The following is a 16,025-nucleotide window of genomic DNA, read 5'->3' on the forward strand; positions in this document are numbered from 1 at the left end:
GTATAATCATCATCATCATCATCATCATCATCATCATCATCATCATCATCAGTCCTGTTGCTATGGGCCTGTGTGCCGACTGCAGGAGGCTGGTAACATGCAGCAGAGCCGAGCAGACAGACAGGTGGACAGACAGACAGGTGGACGGACAGACAGACAGACAGACAGACAGACAGACAGAGGTAGGTCGGACAGACACGGGGCAGAGAGGTAGACAGGTAGTGAGGTAGGGGACAGGTAGAGACAGACAGGTAGAGACAGACAGGTAGACAGACAGGTGGGGGACAGGTAGCTATTGTGTTATTTACATGAGGTGTGTTTCCACAGCAGGACGTCGTCTCTCTCTCTGTGGCCGTGTCTCCCCTGCAGACCGGGACGTAAAACAGTTTCCATCATCACGCAGTCGTCGGTTTCTAATAAAGACGGGATTTTAATCCAGGGTTCCTACACAAGTATGGAAAGTATGAATTTGATTTTATACATTTCCAGGTCTGGAAAACTATGGAAACTACTGTGTGGAAATATATTTATCTTATTACTGATCTGGGTTTGGACTCATCTGATGTTATTTGGGTTCATTATTTTGTACCGAGCTGGTGACATAATGGCATACACATTCAACCACAAAAGAATGATAAATATTAGATATTTTAGTGGATTTAAGCATACTTATAAAATATACTTAAAACATTAAATAGAAAATAGATTTTTTTGCTGTATTTCTATATTCAAATTTTAATGCATTTTGGCAATACTGAGCAGGACCTATGAAAACACTGCCTTTTTTCTAAACATTTGAAAACTAATGTAAAATTTGTCAAGAAACATAGTGTTGCGTTACAAAAACGAATTACATTTATTCCACATTTGAGTCCAGATTTAGTTTCCTGTATATAGTCTGATTTTTATTTTTTATTTTTTTAAAGGGACAACGAGGAGTTTTGGAAAAGCGAAGCGTTTTCACAGTACATTTATGAGCTTCCGCGCGCACCGTAGAATTTTTCGACAAGACAGACTCATGTTTTCATTCATCAATAATAAAAGTCAGAGGTTCAAAGAGGTTCACATACCGTCATAGTTCTGACAATAAACAGCGATTCTGCTGCGTTATTCTCATAACTCGAAAGTAAGGAAACGCTGGTCGGCTCGCCCAGCATTTCCGCCACCACTAATAATAACAAAATAACCATAGAGACAAAACCATAGATTTATCGAACATGGAGCCATTAACAAGTGTGAGTAGCGTAGATTCATCCACATTAACGTGAGACTTTTTTATAACCAAATAGAAACTCCTCGTTGTCCCTTTAAATACTGGTTACACTACTTGACAATGTCATTGACCCAATAATGAAAACAAACGATTAATTGCATAATTTATTGATACACACCTAATTACTCAAATGTCATAAATTATAAAAAAAAATTTACCGACAAGTCTGGAAATTAGGATCTGGGAATAGACCGAATCTACTTCCTGGTAGAAAACCAGCACGTAATTTAAATGAGAACAGTAGTAACAAACGAGAGTTTAGCTATATATCATATTTTTCACGCCACTATCACCGTTTAGACAAATCTGAAATGATTGAAGAAACATTACTATTTCTGTGTGTGTGTTTTGTGTTGCTATGTGTTGTATTTATTCAGTTTGGGGGAATCACAGTGTCTAGAAAGCATCAGTGGCTCATTGTAATGGAGGTGTAAGGAGAAGTGACAGGTTGTGGCGGTTAGCGGTACTGGTAGTAAACTGACGTGCTAACCAATTTGCCAAGCGGTTGTTAACCTCTTGGCGAAACGGTTAGCATCGTCGCTGCGGTGCGGGAGGCCGCGGGTTCGATCTTCGCCTAGGGCAAGTCCGAACCAAACAACATCGGTCATATCAGCTGACAGGGACAGCTAACGGCGGTAGGTAAGCTAACAGCAGTAGCTACGCTAACAGCGGTAGCAAAGCTAACAGTAGCTAAGCTAACAGCGGTAGCTAAGCTAACATCAGGACGTCAGCTGTTAAAACCCTCCCGTTGTGGGACACGACATGAAACTACTCCAGTTAGCTCAGTCATGTTGGAACTCAGATATCCGCTGGAGAAAATATTTTTTCATGGAGCGTTTATTGAGTCACTGAGTTATTAAAGTTAAACAGGTAGCTAACCGTTAGCCCGGCTAATCTATGATAACCATGACTAATTACAAAAATGTGCACACATAAATAGTAATGTTTGTCCAATCATTGGTTTTATAAACTTTACAAACATCAAATTAGTCTAAACGGTGAAATAGTGACGTGAAAAATGAGATAAATATAGTGAAACTCTCGTCCGTCACTATTGTTCTCATGCTGGTTTTCTACCCGGAAGTAGTTGTAAACAACAAGAGGATTCGTTCTATAGCCTAGTATACTATGGAATTTTGACATTTCCAATGTGTAGGAACCCTGTTAACTGCCGTTTCGATTGTCATGTATTTATCAAACTGTTTTTTACTACTTCTACTCTCAGACGTCTTTTTCTGACTTATTCTCTCTTTTTTTCTGCCGTGAAGACACTTTTTTAATAACGTTGCGTTTTAAAAACGCTGGTTATTTCAGGGCGTCCCGCTTTGAGTTTGACCAATCAGCACAGAGTAAACCTCAACCCCCCACGCGGGAGTTTTTGGGGGCCGATCTGAGCCTCTACGCCGCCCCGTGAAAACAACCCCGGGTTCCTGCGGTGGAAACGCGCCGATACAGGTAGGCAGATGCAGATTGAAAGCTTATTGGCTGTCTTCCAGAGGCTCCGCCCCCCTCTCCTCCGTGTCGGCCAATCCTCTGTGAGGAGCAGGGGGAGGGGCGGGCTCTGCGGGCTGGGGGGAGGGGTGTGAGGAGGAGGCGGAGGAGGAGGCGGAGGAGGAGGAGGAGGAGAGGGAGAGGGGGAGTTCTGATGGCGGTGGTTCAGTCTGTAGCCTCGCTCCTCCTCCTACGCCACCGCTATCCGCCACCGCCGCTTCGCCGCCCATCGACACCTCCTCCACCTGGCCCGCCCCTCCCCCACCTCCTCCTGCTCCTCCTGCTGCTCCTCCTCGCGACCCGGCGAACTGCAGGTGAGGCAGCAGCGTGGCCGGCGCCTCCTTCTCCCTCTCGCGGCGCTCGGCAGCGGCAGCGGCGTACGGCGGCGGCTCCAGGCCGAGGTAGGAGGCGCCGAGCTGCCGCAGGTCCAGCTCCACCGCCGCCACCTCTGCTGCCCCTGCTGCTCCTCCTGCTCCTCCTCCTGCTCCTCCCCTCTTGGCCTTGCGTGGGTGGGGGGAGGCGGAGGCGGGGAGGCCGTCGGGGAGCAGCGACTGGATCTTCGGGAGCCAACGTTTCCGGACTCGGCGAGCGTTGGTGCACATGTCGGCGGCGATGACGTTCATCTCGCTCTCCTTAAAGTTAGGAGCAAAGTTCTGACAGTAGACTGAGGAGGAGGAGGGAGGGAGGAGGAGGAGGAGGAGGGAGGAGGAGGAGGGAGGAGAAGGAGGAGGAGGAAGAAAGAAATGTTTTTAAAAATAAAGTGCGAAGTCAATTTCTTTTGGAAAAAAATAATCACAAGTCAAGACAAGGTAGAAATGCACAACAAAACATGGGAAAAATTTAAGTTTGATTAAATGTATATTGAGTAGTAACTGTAAATTTAATCTTTGTGTGGCAAGGTGAAGAGGGCCCGGGTGGGGATTGAACCCACACCTCCTGGGTAACAGTCATGCGCGCTTGCCAGTCACCCAAAGGGACATCCCCTTGGCCAAGTAGCCAGGGCACATGATCAACTGGAGGCATAGTGACAGGAACCTCAACTGTCACATTTGTATGTTTACATCCTTTTCCGTAGGCTCACCACCTGCGGGAGGGTTCAGAAGGGGCCGGTGCCGTGTGATCTGAGTGGTGGTGGCCCCGACGACCCAATCCCCGGACAACGACTCTGGCTTTAGGGACATGGGATGTCACCTCACTGGGGGGGAAAGAGCCTGAGCTCGTGCGGGAGGTTGAGCGGTACCGGCTAGAGATAGTCGGGCTCACCTCCACGCACAGCCTGGGCTCTGGAACCAACTCCTTGAGAGAGGCTGGACTCTCTTCCACTCTGGAGTTGCCCACGGTGAGAGGCGGCGAGCTGGTGTGGGCTTGCTCATAGCCCCCCAGCTCAGCCGCCATGTGTTGGAGTTCTCCCCACTTAACGAGAGGGTCGTTTCCCAGCGCCTTCGGGTCGGGTATAGGTCTCTCACTGTTGTCTCGGCCTACGGGCCGAACAGCAGCGGTACAGCAGTACCCGGCCTTCCTAGAGGCCCTGGGAGGGGTGCTGGAAGGTGCTCCAACCGGGGAATCGTTCTGCTGGGGGACTTCAAGGTTCACATGGGCAGTGACAGTGTTAATAATAATAAAAATAGTTTCGATTTATATAGCGCCTTTCAAGACACCCAAGGACACTTAACAATAACACAAGACACAAGAAGGACGCTTAACCATGGCACAAGACAGGACAACAAATCAGCAGGCGAAGGCCTGAGAGAACAGGTGCCCCTTCAACAGTGATTTGAAGGATTCCAGGGTTTGGGCTTGGCGCAGATGAAGTGGGAGCGAGTTCCACAGTGTTACCTGGAGAGTAGTGGCTGGTCCGCCTATGATTCTGCGATCAGAGAAAAAAAACGCTCCGGCCGTTTGGAATTTTTTCAACCAGTCACAATCGTTGTGGTCGGCGCCGTAGCAACGGTGCACTCGCAAAATATTGCCGGTTCGAAACTGGATTTGGGACCGTGGTGTAATGACGGTCGGCAACCGCTGACGGATATGTCTTCTTCTGTTCGGTTCAAGACACGGATGTATAATATATCCATGGTTCGGTTCCTGTTGTTGTTTGTTGATGTTTCCCTTTTCCGGGCGGACTGGGAACGCACTTCCGTCAGGCCAGACTACCTAGAGAGGTGTGATTGGGAGGAACGGCCTCCCCAATCTGAACCCGAGCGGCGTTTTGTTATTGGACTTCTGTGCTAGCCACAGTTTGTCCATAACGAACACCATGTTCAGGCATAAGGGTGTCCATCAGTGCACGTGGCACCAGGACACCCTAGGCCGGAGGTCAATGATCGACTTTGTAGTCGTGTCATCTGGCCTCCGGCCGTATGTCTTGGACACTCGGGTGAAGAGAGGGGCTGAGCTGTCAACTGATCACCACCTGGTGGTGAGTTGGATCCGCTGGAAGCTGGTCAGACTTGGCAGACCCAAGCGTATCGTGTGGTTCTGCTGGGAACGTCTGGCAGAATCCCCTGTCAGGGAGGTCTTCAACTCCCACCTCCGGGAGAGATTTGACCGGATTCCGAGGGAGGCCGGAGACATTGAGTCTGAATGGACCATGTTCTCCACTTCCATTGTTGACGCGGCCGTCCGGAGCTGCGGCCGTAAGGTCTCCGGCGCCTGTCGCGGTGGCAATCCCCGAACCCGGTGGTGGACACGGGAAGTAAAGGATGCCGTCAAGCTGAAGAAGGAGTCCTACCGAGCCTGACTAGCTCGGGGGACCCCCGCCAACACTGTTTACAGTGGAGGAGGGGAGCTGTTGACCTCGACTGGAGATGTCGTCGGGCGGTGGAAGGAATACTTCGAGGATCTCCTCAATCCCACTGACACTGACACGAAGCAGAGGCTGAGGACTCAGAGGTCGATTCATTCATCACCCAAGCTGAAGTCACTGAGGTAGTCCGGAAGCTCCTCAGTGGCAAGGCACCGGGGGTGGATGAGATCCGCCCTGAGTGCCTCAAGTCTCTGGATGTTGTGGGGCTGTCGGGGCTGACACACCTATGCAGCATCGCAGGGGGACCACCACCCCGGTCTGCCAGTCCAGAGGCACTGTCCCCGACCGCCACGGTGGTCCCTCATTCAAGAACGGGGACCGGAGGGTGTGTTCCAACTATCGGGGATCACACTCATTTCATTCATTTCATTTCTTTATTTATTGAATTGGGACAGTGCACATTCATAAACACTGACGCATTAAGTATCAGCGTAAATGTGCCGGACTTGCCGCAATCCCAAGGCAGGTTTCTAAAAAACATAAACACAGAAGACTCCTCAGCCTCCCGGGGAAAGTCTATTCCAGGGTATTGGAGAGAATTCGTCCGATAGTCGAACCTCGGATTCAGGAGGAACAATGCGGTTTTCGTCCTGGCCGTGGAACGCTGGACCAGCTCTATCGAACGCCTTGGGATCCTCCCGGAAGAGCTGGAGGAAGAGTCTGGGGAGAGGGAAGTCTGGGTGTCCCTGCTCAGACTGCTGCCCCTGCGACCCGGACCCGGATAAGAGGAAGGAAATGGAATGGAATGTTTACATCCTTTTTATGTTTGGTCCTGCTTTGTTTTGTTTGTGTGTGTTTTTGTATTTGTTTGTCATTGCCTGTTTACATTAAATAAATAAAAGAAAAGAAATCTGTCTGTATTTTCCAAAATACAGTGTTGTTATTTGTCTCCATCTGCCCCCTTATTTAAAGGGATACTTCACCCAAAATCGATAATTCATCAATCATCTCATCACCATCATGCCAAGGAAGCCACACACTGATAAACTTCATCCTCCCTGTTCGTCAGTTTTCTTTTACTTACAGAGGATCTTCGTCTTGGAATTCTCATCTTCATTTATTATTATTATCTTCATCCCTGCCTAATATAAAGTCCAGACTGAAGTCCTCTCTGATCAAGACTCTTGATAGTTTCTTTTCCTAGTACAGTTATCATTAGATCATCATCATCTATAGGCTACATGCTCACCCACTCATACACAATCACTTTACACTTATACTTATAGTTTGTATTTTATTAAAAGCTGATATACTATAGTGTTTTTTACTTCTCTCACGCTGACTGTTCTTGTTTCATTTCTGTTTTTGTAATTGTCACTGATTTTTATGGTGCAAATAAATAAAACAAATAAAACAAAACATGTGTGTGTGTGTGTTTGAGGACGATGACTTCATCAGCCAAGGTTAGAGTGAACGGTAACGACGGTCCTCACACTTATAGAGAGACCAGTGTGTATGTATGTGTGTGCGTGTGTGTGTGTGCGTGTGTGTGCGCCTTACGTTTGACAGTGTTTAACACTCGGTTGTCCAGGGGCTTCCGGCTCGGATCATTGGTGGAGGAGCGGATCCCTGTCCCACAGCTATTGGCCAGAGTGTTTCTATGGAAACCATAACAACCCAATCAGCACCTATACCGAGCTGTAGATTAGCTCGCTCTGCCTCTCTCCCTCTCTCTCTCTCTCAGCCTGAGACAATGTGACGGAGCAGTTATGTAAAGCAGCAGCTGGATCCTGAGGGAAGCTGCTGACTGTCAGAAGCTTCTGGAAAACATTCAACACAGCCCGCTGACACATGTCCACTGATGATGTCACATGACCACTGATGATGTCAGAGCATCACGAACCATGGCTGTGTTCGAAATCACCCCCTATCACGGATGTAGTGCACTATATAGTGTGTTCGCCATTTTGTAGTGTTGTTCGAATTCTCCGCGATTAATTTCATCCACTATGTAGTGGATGACAACACACCCACAATGCACCGCGAAACTGAGTGAACAAGCGGTGTACACTACTTTCTACTCCCGTATCCCACAATGCAATGAGGTCGTGTTTTGCCAGAGAAGAAGAGGAAGCTAATTAGCATGTTAGCTACGATTTATTTAGGCAATTTACCAAAAAAACTCCTCAGACGTATTTGCCTTCGCTCCGTTTGCCTCGCCCGAGCAGCAGGAGTTGGGCAGCAGCATCCGAACATTAACAGGCAGCATTAAATCAATCTAATAAAGAAACTGTAGTAGAATATGCAGTAAATACGATCTGACGAGCTAAGCTAATAGCCACAGAGCCGCTAACGGCTCACGGTCGGGACACACAACAGTAGTTGACCAAACCAAACTTCCGATATTTCAACAGTTTATTGTCCGAGTAACACAACCACACAGAATCACATCCTAAAATGTTCACGCAAGGGTCTGGTTTTTATTATTTTATTTTTTATGTGTCCGGTTTGTTTGGTTTGTTTACATGATTCTCGGCACGTCTGCTTCCGTCACAGCAACACCTGGCGCATCAGCTGGCGCAACCACGTCCAGAAAATTACCGTCTAGTGTCCGAATTCTCCTCCCGTCGTTCCCTACATCGTGTACATGATGTAGTGCACTATATCATATACATGATGTAGTGGAGAGGGAGTGAGTGAGTGAGTGGGTGATTTCGAACACAGCCCATGTTTCCATCCACACGTTTTTTTATTCGAACTAAGCAAAAACGTCTTATGGAAACAGTAAAACTCTGTTCAGTCCCGCCCCAAAAAACAGAGAAATCCTATTGTCCTCAAAAACTGTTTTACCCTCAAACTCCACAGTTCAGTTCTATCCACAAGTTTCTGAAGCCGGTTTTGCTCTTCCGGTGGAATTGTACGTTTACGTTTCCATGGTTTTCAGTCGTTGTCATAGTTACGGTAAACGTGGCTTTTAACAATGGATGTCCATTTGTGTGATATCCATTGTTAAAAGCTGGCGTGATGATCCATGCGTTTTACAGATTTTCAATGAAAGAAAAAACAAACAAACATGCATTTACCACGACTACTGAAACCATGGAAACGTAAACATACAATTCCACCGGAAGAGCAAAACCAGCTTACGTTTTTGATGTTCGGAAAAAGGTGGATACAGTTATCAATCTTTTCACATGGTTCAAGAACTATATTCTAACATATTTATTATGTTTTCAATCAAATCTCGGATTTCACTTTACACAGACTTTAAACAAACTTACACATGGTCAGATTTGGGGAATGTGTTATACTGGACATTATTGTAAATTAGTTTCCAATGACTTACAGGAATACCGGTCTTTATGCTAAGCTAAGCTAGGCTAGGCTAGGCTAGGCTAGGCTAACCACCTTCAGGTTCCTCTCACCTGTCAAAGAACGTGGCCAACAGTCTCCTGAGCAGCACCTTGTGTTTGACTCCAGCACACAGGTGACAGTTCATCAGCTGACCTCGCGTCATGAACACACCTGAACCTGGATACACGCACACACACACACACACACACACACACACACACAAGCATCAGATTACAGGACTGTGGTGTCTTTGGTGCGTTTGTCTGGTTTGTGTTTAACCACCTTCCTAACGAGCATAGAGTCAGTAAACCCATGAACTCCGTCAGCGCTTTCATCACGTCCTGTTCCCTCGTCTAAAAGTCAGTTTCTTGAATGGGATTTTGGTAAAATACCTCAAATCAGGTCTGTGGTGAGTTTCAGGTTTAGTTCTAGGACATAAAACAGTCGGTTTTCAACTTCCGTTTCACTCCGTAGTAGCATTATAGCTAGCGGCTAACTGGTAGCGTTAGCCACCGGTGTAGGTACCAAATGTGGGGGCTCCGGGCTGCCAAAACCGTTTTGACTAAATCTGATGTTTGTTAAGTCTATAAAACGAATTATTGAACAAACATTACTATTTCTGTGTGCACGTTTTTGTAATTAGTCATGGTTATCGTAGTTGTTAGCTTTGCTGCTGCTGACAGCTAACAGCAGCAGCAAACCAACATCAGGACGTCAGCTGTTAAAACCCTCCCGTTGTTGGACACGACATGAAACTACTCCAGTTAGCTCAGTCATGTTGGAACTAGGATATCCACTGGAAAACATATTTTTTTCATGGGCCGTTTATTAAGATATTTAAGACACTGCTAACGGCTAACGGCTAACGGTTAGCCCAGCTTATTTAAATAGTAGCTAATGTTTGTTCAATAATTCGTTTTATAGACTTCATAACTATCAGAGTAGTCACAACGGTGATATAAATAAAGTCATCACGGCCAATGTCTATCAAGACAAGTGGAATCGAGTGTCATGGCGACACCCAGCGTCATTCTCCGGAAAGTGGTGGATACAGTAGAAAAGGAGTTCATATGTGAAGATTATCTCACTGAACTAAACTTGTAAGGATCATAAACTTGTGTTTTAGTCACAGGGCTGATTCTCTGAAATCATCCAAAACACAATGCAGAAATCCCATTCACTTTCTTTTTCGGGAACCAGCGCTGTGATGAACTTCCGGGTTGTGATGTCGGTCCTGGATCAACTCTGTTACCGTGACAACTCATCATGTTCCTACCTGCCACCAGCTCCACCTTCTCGCCCGGGTCGCCCTCGGTGTAGAGCGACGGGTGGCAGCGGTACCCGATCTGACTGATGAGACTGGCCGGCAGAGCCATGTTGTCTCGACCAACCAGCACACAGGGCCGGCGCTCATTAGCCAATGGGAGAGGCAGCATCTCCATCTTCTCTTGGACTGGACCAAAGAGAAACACAGACAGGAGGGGTGTCAAACCAAGCCAAACCATAATTTTCTCAGGTGAAAGCGTGATTGGCTGAAATCTGAGAACCTGAGTGGCTCCTCCCACTTCTACAGAACTGTTATTATACCAGGATTATGCTGCGTTCAAAACAACTCGGAGGTTGGAATTCCCAACTTCCCGACTTCCGACATCATTGCGTTCACGCTGCAGGAACTCGGGAGAAAAAACCCGAAGGAAGTTTGGCATATTGTGGTTAAACGTTATTTCCGTTACATACGAGGAATACAATACAACAATCACAGCTTAAAGCAGAAGTAGCCTAAGTGATATATTTGTGTTAATATAAGTCTTAAATAGTTATATCTTCCGACAGCAATCACTTCTATAGAGTGTTTGGTCTGAAACACGGGTCTGTCAGTCACTCTGCTCTGCTCTGAGTCGAGGAGAAAACATTTATCGTATCCTACAGTTTTTATCCAATGAGGAGAGAGAACGGCATGCAGGGCTGTGTGTGCAGCCAAGGGACGCCGTGAATGTGGTGACGTAGGGACGAGGACTGTTATGGTGCGTTCAAGGAAACTCGTAACTTCTGACCCGTGAACTCGTACCAGATCGAACTGGTACCACTTCACAGGTCGGAAGTTACGAGTGGCCGTTATAGTGACTTTCACAGGTAAAACAGGTCGGAAAAACACGAGTGGGTTGCCTGGAACGCTACAAAGTCGTAAGTTGTGACTTGAAGCTGTAATTTACGATTTCAAAAGCCTGCCTGGAACGCAGCATTAGCGAAAACGACCGGACCACTTACTTCTGCTTTAATATAAACACATTTCATATACTGCAATAATACCCAAAATATATGCATTAAAACGTCAACAAATGACTTAAAGGGACAACGAGGAGTTAGTATTTGGTTGTAAAAAAGTCTCACGTTAATGTGGATGAATCTACGTTACCACTTGTTAATGGGCCCATTTTCGATAAATATATTGTTTTGTCTCTATCGTTATTTGGTTATTATTAGTGGCGGAAACGCTGGGCGAGCCGACCAGCTTTTCCTTACTTTCGGTTTCGCTGACGCTGCCCGGCGGGTCATGATAATAACTCCGCCGAATCGCCGTTTATGGCGATATCTGATCGTCTTCGAACCTCCGACTTTCATTCTTGATGAATAAAAACATTCTTGGCAAGACATCCGTCTTGCGCCGGTCCAAGAATTTCACCGTGCGCGCGGAGGCTCATGGTAAATGTTAAGACGAGGGCCGCCATGTTTTGATGTTGTCGTGACGTCAAGTCGGAAAGTCGGAGCTCTGATATGATACTATAGTTTCCGACCTGTAATTTCCAAGTTCCACGCCGTTCAATTCATTTTTTACAACTCTGAAGCCCTGTGTCCTACCTGGGCTTCCTCACTTCACCTGCCAGTGGGAGGTGTGACTTACTGTAGGGGTTTCCAGGATGTCCGTAGATGTGTTGGTAGAGTCCAGGGTGGACGGTGTTGCCGTAGTAATCCTCCTCCAGCTCCTCCTCGGTGGGGGGTTGGGAGGGGGGGGAGTCTGTGGGGAGGCTGGATCCTCCTGGACTGGAGCGCCCCCCTCCTGCCAGCAGGTAGGACTGCAGCCCTGGCACCAGACCCCCGTTGGCCCCCAGGTAGCACAGAGCGCTGCCCCTGCCGGTCTGCAGCTCGCCGCCCACGTCCGCTCTGAGGACGGAGACACAAAGTCGTCCAGCGTCAACCAGATCGTTCCAAAAGATGCAACCGTTTCAAAGCTCTGTGATGCCTGACTGTGTTTCTCCGATTCTTCTCTATGCAGCTGGAATATGGGGAGGTAAGGAGTCATCCAAGGTGAATGCTATTCAAAACCGGGCCATTCGTTGTTCCTGAGGTGTGCACAGATTTACTCCTGTATTGGCTCTCCAAGGGGATATGGGTTGGGAACTTTGTTTGATTAAGCAGAAGGGGGAAATGCTCAGGCTCTGGAATCATTTGTCTTCTATGCCCAAGGATAAGCATAAGTTATTTCTTGAGTATAAAAGAAAAATGAGATAATGACATTTGGTTTAAATCAAAACTGGGAACTTATTGCCAATTGAAAAATGTTGACTGTCCAGAACCCTATGTGACCTTACCACTGGATAGATCCAGAAGATCGCTATGTGCTCAGTTGGGGTCTTGGATTCTCCCTCTGCCAATAGAAGTAGGTTAAACTCTGTAGCCTACTGTATGTGATCTAAATGTGATTGAGGATGAACTTGATTTCTTAATGATGAGGTTAAGTTGGAATGGTTTTTCAGAGAAGAGCTTTTCTATAGCTACTTTGATATAAAACAGTTCTTGGAAATTAAGAAAAGATTAATTATTTGTGTGAATTCTACTTGAAATGTACAATCTATGTGATTTTGTTTGGTATGTATTGTGCTGATTATGTTTGCTGGCTATGAGTGTGTGTCTTGTGTCTTGTACGCCCTTACAGGCTGGATACCTTAACTGACGTACAACACAGAAATAAAATAAAATAAAATTCAAGTTCAAACAGACGTCATGTTGGGTCAGAGCACCTGGCCTCGTCTCCTCCTCCACCCTCCTCGGCAGGAGGAGTGTCGGCTCTCTCCTGTTTGATCCGGCTGACGGCCAGCAGCAGCTCCTCGGGGCTCAGCGCCGGCTGGTCTGGACTGGCCTCCTGCAGCTGGGGCGTGCTCTGCTGCTGCACCATCGGAGCGTCGAAGCCCCCGAGCTCGTCTGCTGAGGTGGTCTGCAATGAGACGACAGATTCTGGTCCAGATGGAGCAACACTACAGGTTCTGGTCCACATGGAATAATTCTACAGGTTCTGGTCCACATGGAATAACTCTACAGGTTCTGGTCCAGATGGAGCAACTCTACAGGTTCTGGTCCAGATGGAGCAACTCTACAGGTTCTGGTCCACATGGAATAACTCTACAGATTCTGGTCCACATGGAATAATGCTACAGATTCTGGTCCACATGGAATAATGCTACAGATTCTGGTCCACATGGAATAACTCTACAGATTCTGGTCCAGATGGAATAACTCTACAGGTTCTGGTCCACATGGAATAACTCTACAGGTTCTGGTTCACATGGAATAACTCGACAGATTCTGGTCCACATGGAATAACTCTACAGGTTCTGGTCCACATGGAATAACTCTACAGGTTCTGGTCCACATGGAATAACTCTACAGATTCTGGTCCACATGGAATAACTCTACAGATTCTGGTCCAGATGGAATAACTCTACAGGTTCTGGTCCAGATGGAATAACTCCACAGATTCTGGTCCACATGGAATAACTCTACAGATTCTGGTCCAGATGGAATAACTCTACAGGTTCTGGTCCACATGGAATAACTCTACAGGTTCTGGTTCACATGGAATAACTCGACAGATTCTGGTCCACATGGAATAACTCTACAGATTCTGGTCCAGATGGAATAACTCTACAGGTTCTGGTCCAGATGGAATAACTCCACAGATTCTGGTCCACATGGAATAACTCTACAGATTCTGGTCCAGATGGAATAACTCGAAGTGTGTTTTCACACCTGCAGTGTTAGTGCACACTAAATTTAGAATGCACTAAATTTGGTCCCGTTTGGGTCAGTGTGAAAGCACATCGCACTCTAATGCACCAAAACTAGTGCTGCCTGAAGAGGTGGTCTCGTCTCGGTTCGGCTCCAGCCGAACTCTGGTGCACTAGTTGATGTGTGAAAGCAACCGCACTCTTGTGCGACCCAACTGCCAGGCGAACTCAACAAGTTTGAGCTAAGATGGAATAACTCTACAGGTTCTGGTCCAGATGGAATAACTCTACAGGTTCTGGTCCAGATGGAATAACTCTACAGGTTCTGGTCCACATGGACTAACTCTACAGGTTCTGGTCCAGATGGAATAACTCTACAGGTTCTGGTCCCGATGGACTCACTCTACAGGTTCTGGTCCAGATGGAATAACTCTACAGAATCTGGTCCACATGGAATAACTCTACAGAATCTGGTCCACATGGACCAACATTACAGGTTCTGGTCCAGATGGACTAACTCTACAGGTTCTGGTCCAGATGGAATAACTCTACAGGTTCTGGTCCACATGGACTAACTCTACAGGTTCTGGTCCAGATGGACTAACTCTACAGGTTCTGGTCCACATGGACTAACTCTACAGGTTCTGGTCCAGATGGAATAACTCTACAGGTTCTGGTCCAGATGGAATAACTCTACAGAATCTGGTCCACATGGACCAACATTACAGGTTCTGGTCTAGATGGAATAACTCTACAGAATCTGGTCCACATGGACCAACATTACAGGTTCTGGTCCAGATGGAATAACTCTACAGAATCCGGTCCACCAGGTTCTGGTCCATATGGAATAACTCTACAGGTTCTGGTCCAGATGGAATAACTCTACAGGTTCTGGTCTAGATGGAATAACTCTACAGAATCTGGTCCACATGGACCAACATTACAGGTTCTGGTCTAGATGGAATAACTCTACAGAATCCGGTCCACCAGGTTCTGGTCCACATGGACTAACTCTACAGGTTCTGGTCCAGATGGAATAACTCTACAGGTTCTGGTCTAGATGGAATAACTCTACAGAATCTGGTCCACATGGACCAACATTACAGGTTCTGGTCTAGATGGAATAACTCTACAGAATCTGGTCCACATGGACCAACATTACAGGTTCTGGTCCAGATGGAATAACTCTACAGAATCCGGTCCACCAGGTTCTGGTCCATATGGAATAACTCTACAGGTTCTGGTCTCCCTAGACTACCTGGGTGTGTTCTGAGCTCTGTGGGCGTGGCCGGACCGACCTGTGAGTCGCAGCAGAGCGGCGAGGAGGAGGACGAGGCCTTCATCATCATCAGCTCCATGCCGCGCTCCACGATGTTCTGGATCTGCAGGTACCCGGCCGTGTACATGAGCACCAGCTGCTCGCTGGCCGCCATGCTGAGCCGGCCCGTGTAGCAGAACGACAGGATCTGCTGGAAACACGTCGGCGTCACCGAGGACGGCAGCTCGAACACCGCCTGGGAGGAGGAGGGGGAGGAGCCGGAGGAGGAGGAGGAGGAGGAGGAGGAGGAAGAGGAGTCGGCCGCGGAGCTGAACAGGTCTCTGAAGTAGAGGGAGGAGGCGGCGAGCACGGCCCGGTGCGCCTTGAAGGCCTGGCCCTGCACCAGGATGGACACGTCGCAGTAGTGGCCCAGCAGCCGCTGCTGGTTCAGGCTGCCCAGCACGCTGCTGCCGAAGTCTGGGATCTCCACCTGCAGCAGCCCCTCCGCCATGCTGGGGGGGGGGGGGGGGCAGGTCAGACTAGGAGGAGAGTGACACGGGGGGGAGGAGGGGGGTGTTCAGGTGAAATCTCCTCCAAAACCATCTGAAGACATGTTGAAACGGTGAGGTGAGGGCCGGAGGAGGGGGGGCGAGAGGAGCCGAGGCTGTAGATCATCAGGAGGAAGTCGGCTCAGCACAGGGAAAGAGCTGGAATAAAGGAGGGGGGGGGGTTAAAGGGTTATGGTACAGACACACCAACTCCGGCAACGGACGTCAAGTCGATGGATCCCATTCATTGTCTATGTAGAGCAGGAGCTCCGGCCGCGCGGTGCATCATGGACACAACACGTCGAGTTGACGGCCCTGTCACCGTATGTGAATTTGCATAAAGTTCGATAGA

At 47.8% G+C, this 16,025-nt stretch overlaps 1 protein-coding gene across 1 annotated transcript; it reads right to left on the reverse strand.

Annotated features, from left to right (window-relative positions):
- Nucleotides 1-2,698: 2,698 nt before the first annotated feature.
- Nucleotides 2,699-15,646, reverse strand: LOC146980509 (nucleus accumbens-associated protein 2-like). Its single transcript, XM_085788053.1, has 7 exons — nt 15,166-15,646; nt 12,884-13,077; nt 11,767-12,026; nt 10,141-10,317; nt 8,936-9,041; nt 7,071-7,168; nt 2,699-3,428 (listed from the first exon to the last, which is right to left on the reverse strand). Exons 1-7 carry the CDS (start codon nt 15,634-15,636, stop codon nt 2,752-2,754), a joined length of 1,983 nt encoding a protein of 660 aa, XP_085644179.1. The 5' UTR covers nt 15,637-15,646; the 3' UTR covers nt 2,699-2,751.
- Between the last annotated feature and the right edge of the window lie 379 nt (nt 15,647-16,025).

Source organism: Trachurus japonicus, chromosome 9 (genome assembly GCF_045865225.1).
Source record: "Trachurus japonicus isolate A0001 chromosome 9, Traja_1.0".
NCBI lineage: Eukaryota > Metazoa > Chordata > Actinopteri > Carangiformes > Carangidae > Trachurus > Trachurus japonicus.

What these genes read in the sequence shown, in the direction of transcription:
- LOC146980509 (XM_085788053.1), bottom strand. Translation starts at nt 15,636, where the DNA reads ATGGCGGAGGGGCTGCTGCAGGTGGAGATCCCAGACTTCGGCAGCAGC. An exon ending in CGCTCTGCTGCGACTCACAG is followed by an intron (nt 13,078 to 15,165) that starts GTCGGTCCGGCC and finishes GTCTCATTGCAG; the next exon opens with ACCACCTCAGCAGACGAGCT. An exon ending in AGTGTTAAACACTGTCAAAC is followed by an intron (nt 3,429 to 7,070) that starts GTAAGGCGCACA and finishes CCTCCTCCTCAG; the next exon opens with TCTACTGTCAGAACTTTGCT.